This window comes from Megalops cyprinoides, chromosome 5 (assembly GCF_013368585.1).
Source record: "Megalops cyprinoides isolate fMegCyp1 chromosome 5, fMegCyp1.pri, whole genome shotgun sequence".
NCBI classification, from domain to species: domain Eukaryota; kingdom Metazoa; phylum Chordata; class Actinopteri; order Elopiformes; family Megalopidae; genus Megalops; species Megalops cyprinoides.
This window is the reverse complement of record NC_050587.1, coordinates 548613-566859: the sequence shown is the minus strand read 5'-3', so window position 1 is coordinate 566859 and position 18247 is coordinate 548613. Positions and strand designations below refer to the sequence as shown.

At 42.3% G+C, this 18247-nt stretch overlaps 1 protein-coding gene across 2 annotated transcripts in view; it reads left to right on the top strand.

Moving 5' to 3' along the window:
* The first annotated feature begins 5084 nt into the window (after positions 1–5084).
* fam163ba (family with sequence similarity 163 member B, genome duplicate a) overlaps positions 5085–18247 on the top strand; it is a 29086-nt gene continuing 15923 nt past the window's right edge. For both annotated transcript variants that reach the window (XM_036529924.1, XM_036529922.1), the window contains exon 1: positions 5085–5401. In XM_036529924.1, the coding sequence (XP_036385817.1) occupies positions 5369–5401 (33 nt within the window). In that variant the 5' untranslated portion in view covers positions 5085–5368. The remainder of the gene's footprint in view (positions 5402–18247) is intronic.

Genomic DNA, 18247 nt, shown 5'->3' with positions numbered 1-18247 from the left:
ATATGGATGGGTACCCACACTTGCTTACTCAACAGCATCTGAAAAGATACAGTGCAATGGTTCTATAGTCTAATGTATTTTGACAACATGAGTGTCCCTAAGTACTAAGAGTGGGGTGATCAGGTATTGTATTTCACAGCTGTCTGTGCAGAGACCTGAGGCTGACAGCAGGAACCGGGAGGGAAAATTGACCTGAGATGTCTTCTGAAATAAAAGGACACCTCTCCTTCAAGGCAACTTGGTGGACTTGATGGTGTTGGAGTTTGGTCACTGATGCTGGTTTTTTTCTAATGCGCTAACAACAGGGAAAAAATCTCTGTGTGGGTGTTTTGGTGTCCATTCAACAGCAACAAATTGGTTTTCATAAATGTCACTTATTTTCTTTTGCAACTTTGGAAATGAAGGTCATTAATGAAGTTATAAGCGTAAATATGTTATTTGCTTATCTTGTAGGAAGGAGACAGTTGTGATCTTCATTAGCCAGGAAAAAAAATCCCTGTGGCAAATAAGGCAACAGTAATTACGACTAGCTTAAATCGCTATTTATAAACTCTGATTAACTCATTGCAAAACCCAGTGGCAATTGGTTAGAGCCCAGCAAACTGATACAGCTGCTCCCCGACTATGGTTCCAGTGCCTATGTTTGTGTGTGTGTGTGCCTCTGCATGTGTACATGTGGAAATGGATACTTGAGACTTTATCCTGGTTATTATTGGCTACAGAGGCAAGGCAGTAAGGTTGCCGAGTCCTTTTGGATGCGAAGCATGTTCATGGGTTAAACAATCACCTGCTCTGGACTCCACACTTCTCTGCAGATGGAAAGATAGTTTTACAGTTACATCTCCTGCAGAATACAGTCCAGTTCACAGATAAACGTGTTGCTTTGATCAAGAAAGAATTGTTTGACTGGCAGAAAAGGCATAAGTGTTGTTTGTGTGAAAGGTTAGCTTGATGCCCGTAGCCTTCAGGGTATGGGTGAGTTATGCAGGGAGGAAGGAGGAGAGAGGAGGGAAACCAAGGTGGTGTTTGCTGGTGTAATGGCAGGAAAAGCCAGTGGTTTGGACAGGAGGCAGTGCAGCTAATGAAATGGGAGTCGCTAAAGGCGTCAGGCAGGATTTATACTTTCCCTAACGTGACAATGTGCAGGGTTTTACTGCCAGCCCCCAGGTCTCTGACACACTGCACCCCGATGGCTATTCCACTAATGCGTCAGATATACAAACGGTTCTGAATAAAAGAGGCAGCAGGCTAGGCAGGGGAGGGAGGGAGTGAGGGAGTGAGGGGGGAGGCCAAGAGAGGATGAGATGGAGAGATAGAAATTGAAACAGAAAATGGAAGGGAGGTGGTATTTTGAGAGCTGTATGTTTGTGTGTGTGTGTGTGTGTGTGTGTGTGTGTGTGTGCGTGCGTGTGTGTGTGTGTGTGTGTGTGTGTGTGTGTGTGTGTGTGTGGTGTGGTGTGGTGTGGGGGCAAACAGACATGCAGAGAAAACAACACACACATCTGCACAGGCCAGAGTGCCCGAGGCTTACACTGACATTCTCCAGCCCAGAACATTCAGTCATTGTGCTTAATGCCTTGGCTTCCCATCATCCTCAGCTCCACAAGGGAAGAGTGGGGCGGGAACTGAGTGGCTTGAAGAAACAAACCTAGCCCTTCTCTCTTTCCTTCTCTCTCTCTCTCTCCTACTCTCACTTGCTATCCTTCTTTTCTATCCACTCTTCTCCACATTTCCTGTGTCTATCTTTGTCTAACGAAATGTACTTTCAGTACTGACTTAATTGGAAAGCCCAACATCCAGAGGTAAAATAAAATGCACATTGTTCCAACACACCCAAAACACTGCAATGCGATTCTAGTAGCTTCTATTGGAGTAATTGGGTTGTTTAGTTAATCCTCTGACATTGATTTGTGATTTCCTTTTGAGTGGATGGGCTGGATGTGAGTGCAGTCTGTCCACAGTATGATTATGGTTGCTGAGATTGGTGCGATTACTTCCTCTCTGTGAGTGGCTGCCTGTGTTGTCTCTCGTCAGATCAGGTGATAAATGGGTCTGATCTGGGACACCCTTAAAAAACTAAAAGCAATCTTTTTTAGTTTGTTTCCTGCATTTTGACTTTGAGATGTACTGAGCATGTGCTTTTTATAGCACCTTCCACTCCTACAGTGTGCCTGTGTTTCCGCACTTGGATGCACCACACAGAAATCAAATAGATGCTGAGGGAGCAGAATACCTGTACCCAGCTGTGAGTATGGGGAGATTAAGTTTAACATGGTTAGGTTTGGTAATGGTGTTAATGGATGCACCCCGGACATTTCTGATGGCAGAAACAATGCGTGGAGATGGTGATCAATGAGAGGGTCCGCAAAAGCCGCCCCTCTCATCAGACCAAGAGTGGGTGGATGGAAAAGAGCCGGAGCGAAGACAAAAAAAAAAACAAAAAGAGCCGGAGCGAAGACAAAAAAAAAACAAACACTGTCCTCCACCTGCCTCTCTCCATACTTATACATATTTAAAGGCCTTGTCACTACAATATATTGGAATCTCAGCCTCCTTTAATATTTTGAAGTTTAATAATTAATGCCATAAAAATCCAGTTTTCTCTCTCCTCATCTTTTCTTAGCTGAGCTCTCTGAGTGGGGGTGGGGTGTGGAGTGAGTGCTGCAGAATGGATCAGGGAAAAAGAGATAAGGAAAAAATGAGTGAGTGAGAGAGAGAGATGCTGCACATGAGACTACTACAGCCCCACAGTACAAAAAGTTGTTGTCTTTTTACCGTACGTTGCATCAGTATATGTACTAGCACGATGCTTGTGAGCATTAGTAAATGTTAAGGTTTAAGGAGAAAATGCCACATATTAATTTCTGAATGATGTTTTCACCTGTAGTGACCCAGGTGTGTTTCGTAGCTCCTTGGGATAGGTATATGGGTCTCCATGAAGTGCATGGGTATAGATGGGGAACAGGTTAAAAAGTACCTAAACTACTTGAGCAGTTATGTGTGATACATCTGTCCCCTGGCTGGAACAATTCACAATGAAGCATTCTCATAGGCTGACATTGCATTTTGTTCTCAGTCCAATTCAAATGGCTTTACTGGCATGGCAAATATCTGCAATAACAGATTCCATACAGTGTAAAAATGCTTTGTAGTAACAAGCACTTCATCTTGGTGCCCATAAATGTTGATCCTTCAAATTACTGCTCTAGTCCATGACCAAAGTGGTAAGGACCACTTTGTGCATTTTCTTGTTTTTGATCTCTGGTCAGATTTTGATGGTTCCTCTTTGTGTTACCGTTGTCCTGGCTCCCTCTACCCCAACTCCCCAGAGACCTCTCTCTATTCCCAACAGTCCCCTGTCCCCCCTGTCCCCATCCCCTCTCCATTTCTCCTCTTGTCCCAGACCTACCCTTTTGAAAAAAATCACTATTGCAGGGAAAAAGAGGCAAAAACTATGTGACGGACAAAAGAGCTGAGGGAAGACAGTGTGTACAATCGCCATAAAAAATCTATAACAATATTAAAAAGCACACAAGAAATGTCTATGTTGTCTATTTATGTATTTACCCGCTCAAGCTTGAAGACAGAATTGATCATTGCCTGGTTCTGACGCAGGCGAGTGTTGACTGTAACTGTGCGCACGGGTTTCATCAAATAGCCGTTATCTAGCCAGAAACATAAGAAATGGAATGCCCTGATCCCATAGTTCTTAGGGTAGATGGCTTTAGAGTGTTTTATGTCGTGGTTCATTATTTAAGGCCTATGTTGTTTAGTTACCCTATATTTTCCTATGGGGCTCATAATGGGGAGCTTAAACATAAATATACAAACAAGCAGATAAAGCGGCGTAGGCTGAATAATGGGTCAAAATATACTGCAGACGAGATATCTTAATCGTCAATTAGAATGCATAAATGAGCTCATTCACTAACTTTCACTTTAATACAGTGTTATATAGCGTCTACATGTTCAGAACGTATACCTTTTAACGTCATGACATTACAATAAGAGCCACTGTCTCCACCGACCGCTGCTCCAACTGAAGGCCGTTTGTGGAGGCAACACTTCTACGAAAAACATCTAATAATTCTATACGTAAAACAAAAGAAAACATTTACAGAGAATATGCGTGTTAATGAATGTTCATATTTTACGTTCTGTGCGTTATCTGTCCGCGCAATGACATGTTGACTTGGTTTTCACCTGAAAATGACTGGGGCAGCTACATAATCTTGCTTTCCGTTCCACGAGCGTGAGGTGAAAGAAAGTGCTGGTACGGTTTGCAGGGGGATCTTTATTCCGTGAGATCAGCAGCAACAATTACGCAGTGTGGGGATCTGGATTATCTGGGAAATCAGGGCAGAAAGACGGACAGCAGCCACCGGTTCTCATATCCATACACTGAGTAAGCGCAAAGAGGGGAAAACATCTTATTTCCTTCCTTATTTCTCCAAGGATTCTTAAGGTGGGGGAATCTGAACCCTCCTTCAAAGGTGACAGATTTCTTTGTGATATGAAGCTGTCGTGATTTTTTTCACTGTCGTGGAGAGAAAGGGCTGCGAGGAAAGGTGCACTTTGTGTATTTCATGTGAGGGACAGTTACTGTTGTTTTCCAATCGAAAGCAGTTGATACACCTTATCACAATTATTGAAAGCGTTGAAAAAAACATGTCAGGATTACTAAGGAAAAACAACCATTTTTTGTGATTTCTGGCACACTATTTTGGATTTATTCTTACCCGCGCTTGGTCACCTGTTAATATTTCGACGCTAACAAAAGAATCTCGACAGACAGCGGACTTTTGCACAGATGACCGTCTGACGGACTGGGAAAACATGTGAAGACGATCCGTCTGTTTAAAACTCCCGATTGAAGATATAGCATGGGAAGGGACGCCAAAAAGCGGGGGATTGTTATATAATTTGAAATTGGTGGGAGTTTGTTTTAAAATAACGTCCAAAACCTCTCTCTCAACAGTCATTTTTCAGGGACAGTTCACTCGAGTATACATTATTGCAATTAACAGTCACACCAACAACATCATCATCATCATCATCATCATCATCATCATCATCATCAACAACAACAACAACAACAGTAATAATAATAATAATAATAATTTTATACTTTTCGGCTTCCAGTGAGCGCTTGGAAGTGTTACGGATGTAAACTTTGTATGTCTTTCGCTTAAATTATTGGTGAAACTGAGAAAGTATACCAAGTACATTGGAGAACATCTGCTCCGCGTTACTTCTCACGCGTCTGAAACTGTATCAATCACCATTGGAGGCTGCTGCCGTTTGGGGATCACGTGCCAGATTTACAGATACCTCAGAGCTGGGCTTCTATAAGACAACACCGCCGCGGATGCGATCTGGTACCATTCTAATATTTATAAAGGTAAGATCATTGTTTTTCCTTCGCTCAGCGCCTGTTGTGTTTCTGCTTATCCCTGCTTAGAGTCCGGTATTGAAACGGTTGGTGCAAGCTTCTTCGCGATAGAGTCACTGTTCCTCTTTCTCCGTTGTCCTTCGAGGTTATTAAAATGAAAAGAGAATCGCTTTACTGCTGCCACGTCCTCCGTTGCGAGAGACCCGTGCTTGATTCACGCGGTGTGGTAACCTGATTATTTCGATTTGAATCTAGGATGGTAGAGAAAGGCTTCATCTAACAGGCAGGTGCGTGCTGGAGGTTGTGCCGAAGGCCGTGCAATTGAGTCATGATGGATCACTGATGAGTAAACGAAAGAAAGAGATCTTTTTTTCCAACATAAGTCATACTGAGCTAATATGTCCTGTTTATGAGCTTTATTTATACACCGCTTTTAATTTTGAGTGTTCGTCGGTATTCTTTGCTGTTCTTTAGACGACTCGTTTGTGCGTGAGGTCTAAATTAGTTACACACCCCAGACAGGTCGGCTGTCCGTGGTGCTGACGGCCAGCAGTCAGCCCCTTATTACTTTGATGTTCAAGTCTTACTAAGCTGCTACTGCAAAGCGAGAGAGCTGCAGGCTGGTCCCACATGCCTGCAGGATTTCCGGTGTGTGTGTGCAGGCAGAATGCATTGAAGTTGTAGGATGAAATGCTTCCCTTGACCTGTGACAAGTTCCTGCACCACCCTGTAAGTAAGGTGTCATTGGCTCACTTCAGAGTACAGTGTGAATGCAGTCAGACAGGCAGTTGTAGCCATGTCAACATGCAGATGGGTGTCGGGAAAAGATAAGCACGGATTTCCTCACATGGAGGAAACATTGGAGACATGCTGTATTTCACACACTTGGTCCTGTGAAGAGGCGGCTGTATATGGTCTGACTCTTTATGACCCTTCCATTAGCATTGCTTCCTCGTTGGGCGGAGGGGGGAGGTGACTGTGCTCCTTGATGGTCAGTGATGAGCCAAAATAGGTGGGGGAAGGGAAGATGCTCAGCATTGGTGTTGCATGTCTTTTTCTCTCATGCTCCTTCCACAAGCTCCCTTGTCACCCTCTCCTCATCCTGCTTTTCTCCATGTTTTCTCCCCTTGTCCTCCATGCTCTCCTTGTCCCCCTTCCTCTGTCTGTCCCAATGTGCCATCCCCCATCTCTTCTCAGCACCCCAGCCTCCCACTGCTCCCTGCAGTGCTCCGTATCCTGCTCTTCCAGGTCCCACCCTCCCCCTCACACCTATGCTACAGTGTATCTGGATTTCACTGGTATGGAGCATCCAGGGTGGACAGAATTGCAGACCTATGCAATATAACATAATAGCTGGAGCAGCAGGTGTATATACTTGGTCCAGAAGTAGCCTTTGGGATAGCTTAAATCCACAGCATTTTTTCATCTGAAGAGTCTTGAATTGTTTGGGGATGAACAGTGAGAGGTAAAAACAGCATGGACTGTTGTCTGAAAACATTGTCAGGTCTCTGTGCATGTGAATAACATTCCTGTTAAAATGTTGTTTGTGGCCTTGTCTGGTCATGTTGTCTGTGATGGTGTATGACCCAGAACCTTATCCTTTACTCTCAAGATCTCACCTTAACAGCAGGAACCGCTCAAAGTCTGCCCCTCACGCATCTCACCATCATGCTGCTTGTCCCGTCAATCACCTTGCAGACACGCTCCCAGTCCATTGGACATCGCCCCTGTGCCATCTCCTCCGCCTTGCTCCCCCTGCCATTCCCCCCGTCACATTCATCTGGGTCTGTATGATTTATAGGGACATGGCTGCCATGCCTGTGATCCAGAGCTGTTTCATTGCTATCAGATTCTCCTGGCCTTTTTCTCCATTAGAATAACCGCCACTGACAAAGAGAGAGTAGTCGTTACAAAAATGAACACCAGGGGGAAACTGAATTGACATTGGCATTTATAAGAATGTGTCATATTATCTGGACAAAGAAAAGAGACTGGTAGATAATGTGCTACAGTGTGTACATGTGTACTCTCTGAAATAATAGAATAACAGAAATAACACTTTCCAAGCAGATAGCCAGTGTAACGGATGGGGTAAAAAAGAACACTTTAAATAGCTTCAGCTGTACCAGGCTGCCCTACAGGAACCTCTCTGTAGGGAGAAAAACACACGAAGTGTGCTAACAAAGGAGCTCTTTATGTAACCCTTGTAACAGGAAACATCTTTTCCAGATGTAATGAAAGGACAAGCGATCGTGTGAGGCTTCTATGAAATGATCTGAGATAATATTGCGTCAGGCGCTTGTGGATGCATTCAACAGCAATGGCATGTTGCAGCAATGTGCTTCACTCCACAGCACTTGAAAGAAAATGGGCAAACAGAAAACATCTGTCAGACATATCTGACATATCTGATAACAGTGTTGCTTCTTGCTGAATTGAAATTAAATGAATAAATAAATAAACTTGACAAAAATCATTAAATCTTAAATAAGAAGTTCCTTCCCCATTGCAGTGTGACCTATACTTTGGATGGACATCTGATAGCAGTTATAACTGTACAGTATTTCTGAATTTGGAGGTCTTCATGTGAGTGTTTGTGAACAATCAATTTTTTTTTTCAGAATTAGCAGCTTGTATATGAGCTCGTTATGCTCATTAACTCTGAATATAAACAAGCTCTTTGAGTCTTGTAGCAGTCCATATACAGTGGGTAATTTCATGAACTAGGTTCAGGCTAAGGTTGCTGTCACAGTGGTGTGTCAGTCAGGACACAAGAGTCAGAAAAAAGTTCAGAGCTTTATTGAAGAGCTTGCGTGGTGTGGAGGGTGTGTGTGTGTGGATTCGTAGGCACAGACGCACACAACAACACAACTATCTGTCCCCAAGGGTTTGGTCTCCCCAGTTCTTTACCCCACAGGGATTGGTGCAGTACTGAGGTGGGGGAGGTCACCACAACTTTTATATTGTCCCATATCCTTGGCCCTGTTAGGATTCCTACTGGTGGCCAAAGGATACGGACAGGTCAGAGAGCTAATGGTGACCTTGGCGCTGTCCTTGGGGGTGTGCCTGTGCCTCGGGTTACCTGTGGGGGTCCAACTGATAAGGGGAGCAGCAGGACCTGTTTGGGTAGGTTACAACTGAATCGTAAACAAAGTGTCTGTGAGAGGTGGGGGTTGTGTGCACAAACAGGGACAAAGGAATGTAGCCCTTTTCTACATACAGTCACATCTTTTGGGTACATACCACATAACATATTGCAAAATCAAAAAAATTACACAATAAGGGGAATGAGACATCATACTAGGGTAGGGAGACTGAAGCACAATCTGAAGAGGTGCGTCTTCAGACTGTAATAGAGTATCGAGGTGATTACGTCACACTGGTGTCGGAAGTAAAATTCCTCATTCATTTTATCATACTTTTTTTAAAATGCACTTTTAAAGTACTTCTAGTGATTTATGGCTTATCATCGATTTCCGGATTATATATTGTGATCCCAAATTGTGACTTATATTGTTTATTGTAATTGTTTCGAGCAAAATTTTACGTAATTTAATTTTTTATCTTATATGCTAGTACAACCATGGGCTAAAAACTACACGTCCCATGAAGCCACAGAGCGTTCTCATTCCCACTCTCTCGCCTTGCTAGCTAGAGTGTGGCTAATCATCGCTATCAGCTATCGCAGTAGCGGCTAACTTGCAAGCTTGTCCTTAGCAGTCATCGCTTTCAGCAAGCTCATCGTTAGCAGCAATGATGTCTCTTAGCCATATTCTCCTCTTCTTCAAGGATGAGACCCAAAGTTTTCAGCGGGGTGAAAATCATTATAAATCAGGTCATGTGGAGGAATTTAGTTGTTTTGAGGGCCATATCACCGGTTTGGTCAGGGCGAGCATGAGGGATAAGACCTACAGGGTGTCGGTGAGTGTAGGCCAGTGTAACGTTAGGTAGCATAGCTAACCAGCTAGCTAGCTAGCAAAGTCAGGTTACCACATCATCACCCATCGAGCTTGCTAATTGGACTGATTGTTAGCCCACGATTTTGAATGATGAAAAACGCCCGAGCCTTTGAGACATATCTAGAGTCAGAAACACCTTGATGATTAAGCAAAAAGATACTTATGCTTACAGGTGTAGATTTGGGCGCTTAACTTGAGAGAAAATGCACATTCAGTTAGCTACATTTGACAGAGGTCTCTCTGATGGTGTGCTTACAGAGTTAACATTCATGGTTTCCATAATGTAAAACTATGCCTTAGGGCATTTTGGAAACCTGAAAAATTTGCAGTCATTTACATATGTACGGTGGCTGCAGTCTGGGACAAAGCACTGAACCATTTTATAACGATTATGGTTGTCTGTTAGCTAGCTAACCACCAACCGTTATCATCGTCGTCCACTAGCAAACCAATCTGGGTTCAGAGCCAACGGTCTCAGAATCCCAGAATGCCCAGATGAGATGGTGGTATCTGATTTGTCAGGACGTTCCCCCCGCATTGCTCTATTTGATATGTCGTTCAAAAAGTGGACTACAACTCTAACTACAAGTCTTAAATCTTAACATTTTCGGAAAATATCGAAACATTTGATGAGTCCAAATATATCCCCACACCAAACAGGTTAATTCAGGAAATTCCTAGCTCCTGAAATGAATCCGAACTTGAGAAAAGATTTGTGTACAAAGCCCATTGTAATTTCCCATAGGGAATTTACTTCCGACACCAGCGAAGAACCAGTGATGACGTACCCACCTCGGTACTCTATGGAAGTGATTAGCTAGTCTGCCTTTCTGACCACTACAGGAAGCTCATTCCAACACGTTGGAGCAAAGATGGACAGGGGACATGACTGGGATACACAGTTGTACAAGGGGATTGGGGAGTAACAGGCAAGCATCCTGAAGAAGCTGAGCACAGTGGCCTGGCTGGCATGTAGGCTTCAGAAATGGATTGAAAATAAGGGCAAGGTGTACCTCACACTGCCCAGTAGGCTAACACCAAAATTTTAAAACAGGCACGAATCATTACCCAGGGTCCAGAACCAATCTCAACAAGCTTTGAGTCCTATTGGGGCTGTCATGCACATGGATCCATAGGCAACTGTGTTCCTTAAGATAAGATAAGGCTGAATGTGCTTGAAGTGAGTACTGTGTCATGTCTGACAGGCTGCGATCTGATGGAAGAGAGCTTCCCCACACATTCAGAGCTAGCTCTCCGATCTGTCCGATTGAGCCAGGTTTTGCACTGCTCATGGTGCATCAGCCTGTATTCTCTACACCAGAAGTTTTCAATCTTTTTGGGGCTAAGGCACATCAAAGGTCAAACCAGAATGTCAAGGCACACCAACTTAAAGTTGGTTATCGATTATGAAGAATGTCACACATATTATGATATATGTCATTAGCAAGATTTGACCCATATTGCACTACAGCAGACTGTCAAATAATTACCAAACAGATAGTTAAATCAGATAGGCAATCTTATAATTTATTAAAAATACATTGAAGTGCAGCGGAGCAAGAACTTGTCCAACATAGTGCAGCATCATGAACAGCAATATACTAAAGTAAAAAAAATAAAACAAAACATGACTCCATTAACCCTTGCGCATGTATGGTCGCACTGGTGTGATTTGCCATTTAGCGCGTATGCTAAAACCGGTGCGATTAGAACACTAGATTGGAAAAATTCTAGCTAATTTTAGCTTTGAGGAAACAGCGATTTAACGTTAAAAAATCCATAGCAAATGCTAACTGAAAACTATGAGAAGCTTAATAACGCTAATGAAAACATAACAAACCATGTAAGGTAACACGCGTGCTACATAGCATAAAAATAAATTACATGCGAAATGGTTGATAGCACAATATAAAACATCAGTCTATTCACAGAGTATAAGTGCACACACACACACACACACCTGTATAAAAACGCATTCGGTTCCTCAAAATTCCATGACACACTTCACTTTGCCACACGGCACACCTGTTGAGAGGCACCGCTCTACACGAATCACCAGTCATCAGTGACCGTAAAACGGAAGTGCGGAAAGCTTTCGATTTCAAGTCAAGTGTATTTTAACCTTGCAGCACGATTGAGATACGACAACAAAATAAAAGCTTCAAGGTTATAATGCAGAAACATTTGTTTGCAGAAACTTGCCCAAAATTCTGTTTCTGGTCTGGCAAGCATTCATGTAATACATGACCCTTTGAGCAGGTGCGGAAAAGCTCTGTCCCTTCCGTCTGTCAAACCTCCCTTTTTGCCCCAGCACAGTCAAAAGTGTACCAGTCACCTGACCCGCAATGAGGGGAAAGCTCAGCACTGTACTCAGCCAAAAAGCTTCTGTGACTGCCATCCAGAATTGGTTTCACTGCTTAAACTGTTCTAAACAGCAGACATGTTGATGGGATGACCACGTACTTATGCGCTTGTATCTCTGCCACAGACTGCAATATGATACTCTCATCTTGACATTCATTCCCATCTTTACTTGTGTTATATTCAAAACTCTGATTACAAAAGCAGCAATATATTTTTCGCATGTGATTGATTAATTAAATGAAGAAAATACTTTCATATAGTTACAATGACATTTCTGTTGGAATTTGATATTCAGTATGCATTAATGTGGTGCATGTTAAGTGGTGATGGGGTAGCACTGTATGGCTGAAGATAATGTGTTTTGTTAGCCCCACTGTTGAGAATTACCCCTGTGCTCTGCAGTACATGATATGCAAGGGATTTGTGCTGGGTGGTGAATCACAGCAGACTGAGGTGAGTGGGTGTAAATGACTTGCTTCCCAGAACAAATGGACCCGTTTGCAGTTGCCGTGGGAACATAGTGAAATTTTGCCAGCTAGGGCAGGATCTCATTTTGACCTTGTGGGAAGGCTGCTCTAGACTGCAGGACTGCATGCTTCTCACCTTTGGTATCTCCTTATATTCAGCCAATACCCAGATCTGTTCATTAAAGCCAATTTCAAACCACATTCTGCCCTTGAAAATAGACTACATCTTATGTGTATCTTATGTGCTATCCATTGGTACTTCTTTTCACTAAAGTTACTATTTAGGTGTTTAAGAATTTGGAAATGGGGTTTTTAATTCTGTATTTTTATTTAAAAGCCATCTCTTCTGGCACAGGTCCTCTTTTCATTTAGAGCTTTGTAGATTTATGACATGAAGCTGCTGCTCCTCAAAGCATTTGAGCTTGAACTGTGTAAGGAATTCTAGTTGAGGTACCTATGTAAGGCAGGAGGTAGTCAATGTGTATCCTGCCAAAATTACAAAAAAGTTATTCTGATTGGTCTGAATGATTGTTGTTAGGTTAGGCTCATTCCAGACACTGACACAAGTTGTTATATTTTTATTTCTTTGATTTGGCATGCACTGCGTTGTTACCAACGTGCAGCAGGGCAGTCCCTCCCTCACCGGTAAGTTTTAAAGACCACTTGACAGGAGAGGGAGGGAATAGCAGGTGGCGGGAAAAGACAAAAAAGTGGTTTGGCGGGGGACGTGGGGTCTTTCATCGGAAAAAAAGCTCTCCTGCAGACGGGTTGTGGTTTCTTTTTTTTTGGTGTCGGTTGGCACTTATTGTAATGGGTTCGCTCCCCGTAGTCTGGCTAAGGATATAGCCGTGAGAGTAATACCATCTTTTAGGAGGCATTACATTTATTTTGCCTCATTGTATAGCACACTGGGTGGGGTTTTTTTGTGTTTTTCCAAACTAAAAAATAATAAATAATAATTGAAAGAAGAAGACGGAGCCATGGCGCCAGCCAAGCGCCCTGGAAGCAGCACTGAACCACCCGTCATTGGTCACCTTCCTCCCAACCGGCAAGAGGGAGGGCTGCCTTGATAGACGTGCCGTGTTTTGTTTTTCTTTTTTTTCTTGTTCCATCTTGTTCGGGTTAGATCCGCGCCTTGCACACACCCACAACACACACTAGGTTAGGGCCCAAACCTTCAGATGAGCAGTTCTGCTTCTTTCTTTTTTCCTAGGTCTAGGTGAGAGGTACAGCTAGACAGATGGGGGTGGACCAGGCATACTCCGCGCCTGTGGGTTTTTTTTTTTTTTGGGCTCGTAACATTGTTTATATCAATTATTGTCCCAGCCATTTAAATAACACCTGAAATCTCGCTCCCAAGGCTTTGGTTGAAATTTTCACTCACTTTAAAGTTCAAAATGGGAACAATGAGGTACTAAATGGGGGATCAGATAGAAGTCGCTCCCTTGAGTGAAACCCTACATTCACTGTGTTCTTTGATCAAAATTGGGAATAGGGAGATAGAATTGCATTTTTGAAGCCAGCTAGCTCATCAGCTCATCTTATTTTAAGCCAGTTAGCTAGCTAGCTGATTGAACCAGCTGCTTGTTTGTTAGCTAAAAGACTTGAAATTGACTGAGTTTGCTAGCCAGCCCAGCCGGAGGGACATAAGAATGACCCTGAATTACTCTTCCTAACTAAATTTTTTTTCAGCCAGGTAGCTACATTATTACGTAGCTGGCTAACTTGATAATAACATGCAAACCTGTATTGCATCCCTATCCTAATAAGCAAAGAATTTTCATTCATAGACTTTGAGGGTGTTATGACTAAATATCCTCATTGGCAGCTGAAGACTTTTTGAAAAAATTGATACCACATAAAGTCAATCAGGTTGTGCAGAATGGGCAGTGTAATTTTTCTACATCAGCTGTATTATATACATATATACAGTACCAGTCAAAAGTTCGGACACACTTTTCTTCCTTTAAAAGATCAAAATATCTTTAAATGCATGTTTCCCATTACCTTAATCAGCTGTGTCCAAATTTTTGATGGGTACTGTATGTATGCACACAGCTACAGTTCCAGTCAAAAGACACTTTTTTTTTCCTGATTTTTACTATTTTCCACATTTTATAATAATAGTAAGCACATCAAAACTATGAAAAAACACAAATGGAATTATGCAGTTACCAAAAATGTGTTATAAATAAATCAAAACTATCTTATATTTTAGATTTTTCAAAATAGCCAAAAATATGTTTAATAAAAAGTTTTTTTTAAAGAAATTCATACATAGGCATAAACATAATGATTTATATTTGTCTGAGAAACAAACTTCCAAGCATTTAAGTATAAGTCTTTAGATCTGAATGTCTTTGAATGCATGTTTCCCATTATCTTAATTAGGTGTGTCCAAACTTTTGACTGGTATTGTACTTTTTACATAGTACTTTTTTTTACTTTTAGCATTTTTTGTCTTCCTGTTACTTCCTATGGATTAACTTGAAGTCAATGACAGGAAAATGACTGGACACTGAACGATTGCTAACCCGATATCTGAAACCAATGACCATTCCAACTGGCTAATGAAGGTTCACTGTGTAACTAACCTCCAGATGCAGTGTCAGAAGGGGTCTGTTTACTTCAGTGTTGTATTCAGTTCTCTGAGTGCATCGTCCTGTCATAGCTCACCATGCTTCCTCGTTGTCAAGGCAGCTCCCACTGTGGGAGGGTTTGGCTCCTGTAATTCACATGGTGAAGCCCCTTCCTCTCAATTTCACCAGACAGGCCACTATGTCCATAAATGTGTCTGTAGACACAGGCCAGATCAATACTGGTGGTCTTGCAGCTGCAACCACAGCTAAGTGGTCTGGAAAGCCCAGGGGACCATGGGAAACGAATTCTGTGGACTGTTGTGGGTAATCTCGTTATGTCCTTGTGTAGAGTGGCATGGTCAGTACCAGTTGTCAGATTGTATTACTATGTGCTGCAGATGAAAAGTGAGACTAAAGTCACATCACAAGAGGTGCATCACATGTGCATACATGTACACACACACACATCCTCACAAACACACACACATACTTGCATGTACATTTACAACACATTTTCACATACATATACTCTAGCAGTATGGTGTGTACTAGCTGTGATTCTGACATCTAAATCACCACACTTCTGAAGTGCTTTGTATGCAAGTCTCCTGAAGGTGTTAAAGGGTCACATAGTGCAAAGCTGTGTGTCTAACACTGAGCATCACTTAGACCGCATTCCAATTTATCTTGACATGGCTGACATTTGTCTCGCTCTGTGGACTAATAACAATACAACTGGTGAGACTTAAAGCATCTTTATGCAGAGGAGGAACAACAGAGGAGGAACACCACCTCCAGCCTCCATGTGCATTACTGTTGTTTGTGGGCATAATTTTTGTTGTATTGGTCTACTTCTTTATTCACCTGTTAATTCATTTTTCATGTTACTTTTTTATTACTAGAGACAGTAAATGTGGTGTACATGTAAATGGAGAAGCAGGCTAAAATAACAGAGGAATATACGCAAACACCCACACACTAACACAGAGTAACTGTTATGTATTTGTTAGGGATGAAAACCTCTGTCTTAACAAAGATATGATACAATACCGATATCTAAGGAACAATATAATATATCGCAATATATGTATGAATTCACTTCAGTATGATTTCATACAATGTACTCTAATACAGTATAATTCAACATTCCTTAACATTTTTATATGCATGTATAGAAATTTATATCCCATCATTAGTCTACTATATTGTCACAAGCACTCTAGTTAAATTCAAATTTCTGAATTAATATGAATAGAAATAAATAGAAAAGTAATCAATGGTGTGGATCAATTTTCACATGCAACATCAATACAGCTGTATCATTGGTTTTGTATCAATGCAGCATCATGAATCAATGTCTCATTACACCCCTAGTATGTGTGTGACTGTGTGGGTGCATGCTTAAATACATGGGTGTATGTGTAAATACTTTATGACTGGGGACAGTGTGACCATAAATATGCTGTAAGTCAATAAGCTGTGTTAAGCTGTTGCTTGGGGTGGGGTGGGAGTGTGCAGCACCTGCACTGATGCTCCTATAAACATATCAGTGACATTAAGAACTCTCCTCTGTCCATGTGTAACGGGTGGGTGTCAGCAAGCGAGCGAGTTTCGAACCAAGGTTTTCAGTGCTCGCTGCCAACCCCTTACAGCCTGCGTTGTTGCCAGTTGAGATAAAGGCAAATTGCCCCTAGCCTGTCGGCAACAACGCTACTTAACCAGGTCTCGGAGAGTGACGTAGCCGCTGCAACTGCTCTGCTACCTGCTGCCCGCTACCTAAGGCTTTATGCAGGACTCACACAAGCTAATCACTTCAGCTCTGCTATACATGCATTTTTGAGACCTCATTCATGTTCATCACTGTTCACAGTGGCTGATTTCTGTTTTATTATTAACCAGGATTCAATATCAGTGCTTCTTTGCGTTAAGTTAATCGGTCCTTCCCTTACCCATTTCCTGTCACATGGACTGTGGTGATATGTGATTGGACAGAATGTATGTAGGGAGTGGGAATCCATTCTGGCTCTGGTATGGCTCAACATGATGAACAATGAACACATATCCCATGATATTCCATGATGCTCCTGCTGAGCAACACTTCCCTGGACATTTTACTGCAATCCCACAACCCCCCATTAGCTGAGCACAAAGAAGGGTAGGACACAAACTCTCCTCCAAACAAACTTTTGCTGTCTGTTAGAAATCTTGTCAGGTCTCATGCTGGCGTTGAATAAGGGCATGTCAGCGAATAAGGGTAGTTTATCTGTATTATTTGGAGATGATCAGAGCTACAAAGATAATGGTCTGAGGCAGTAGACAATGAAATGGAGTAAATTGTCCCAAAGATTTTGACCTTTGACTGCTTTGAGGATGGGGTATAGAATAAACCTCAGACACACTTCTTTTTGTCGCTTGAGGGCAAGATGTTTTCCAGCCGGTAGGTGGACGGTTGTCAAACAAATCAGTTAAATGGTAAATGGACTGCATTTATATAGCGCTTTTCTACTCATTTTGAGTACTCAAAGCACTTTACAGTTATATGCCTCACATCTACCTACCAGTGGCAGAGGCTGCTATATACATGCTTACCAACTAGCCACTGGGAGCTGTTGGGGGTTCAGTGTCTTGCTCAAGGACACTTCGACACTCTGCCAGGATGAGCCAGATTCAAACCAGGGACCTTCCAATCCCCAGTCAACTGCTCTACCTCCTGAGCCACTGTCGCCCCCGACGCAGACACATTGCTCCAGTCAAGCATGTGTATGTTACTACTGAAAAACATGAAAAAGATGTCATACAGCTTGGCCAAGGCATTTGTAAAGGCATGTTTAACAGATGGCTTTCTACCCCAAGACTTATTTTTGGAAACTTGGTAGTCACAGTTGGAAGTCACTCCTTCTTTGGCTTTTCCTTGTGGGTGAGTCAGTGGACATCCTGCTGTTGTTAGATTGCAGCGTGAGCTGAACTTCCTGTTCCCTCTTTGGTCAGAGGTCAAGGCTGATGAGGCTGTTTGTTAGCTGGCCTGAATAATTACTCACTCATCAGAAGAAGAGGTTGTCATCAACAATGTCGAGAGGGACTCGCTCATATCTTGTATGTGCAGGGTGATGTGTGTATATGTGTGTACAGTGAAAGCTTTGCAAAAGCACATACATAGAGAAGTGTCACAATTATGTTCTCAGACTCAGTCTGTTCACAAACATTGATTGAAAGAAATGATTAACTTTGCCAATTAAACTGGGAGCAGTCAGAATAGAGAATTTGCAATTCTCTTTACTCTCAGCACAATTATTTTTAATACAAACTGTGACCATTTTGAACCATAGTTTAACATCTCATGCAGACGACAGTACTTAATGCAATACCTTCTGTTAGCATCAGTCCATGGAGGCATTGATTTTCCACTTGCTCTAGAGAAAATAGTGCCTCCTACAAGCCCAGTCGCATCATGTCCAACAACAATGTGGTTTGCCTTTTATGTTGTCC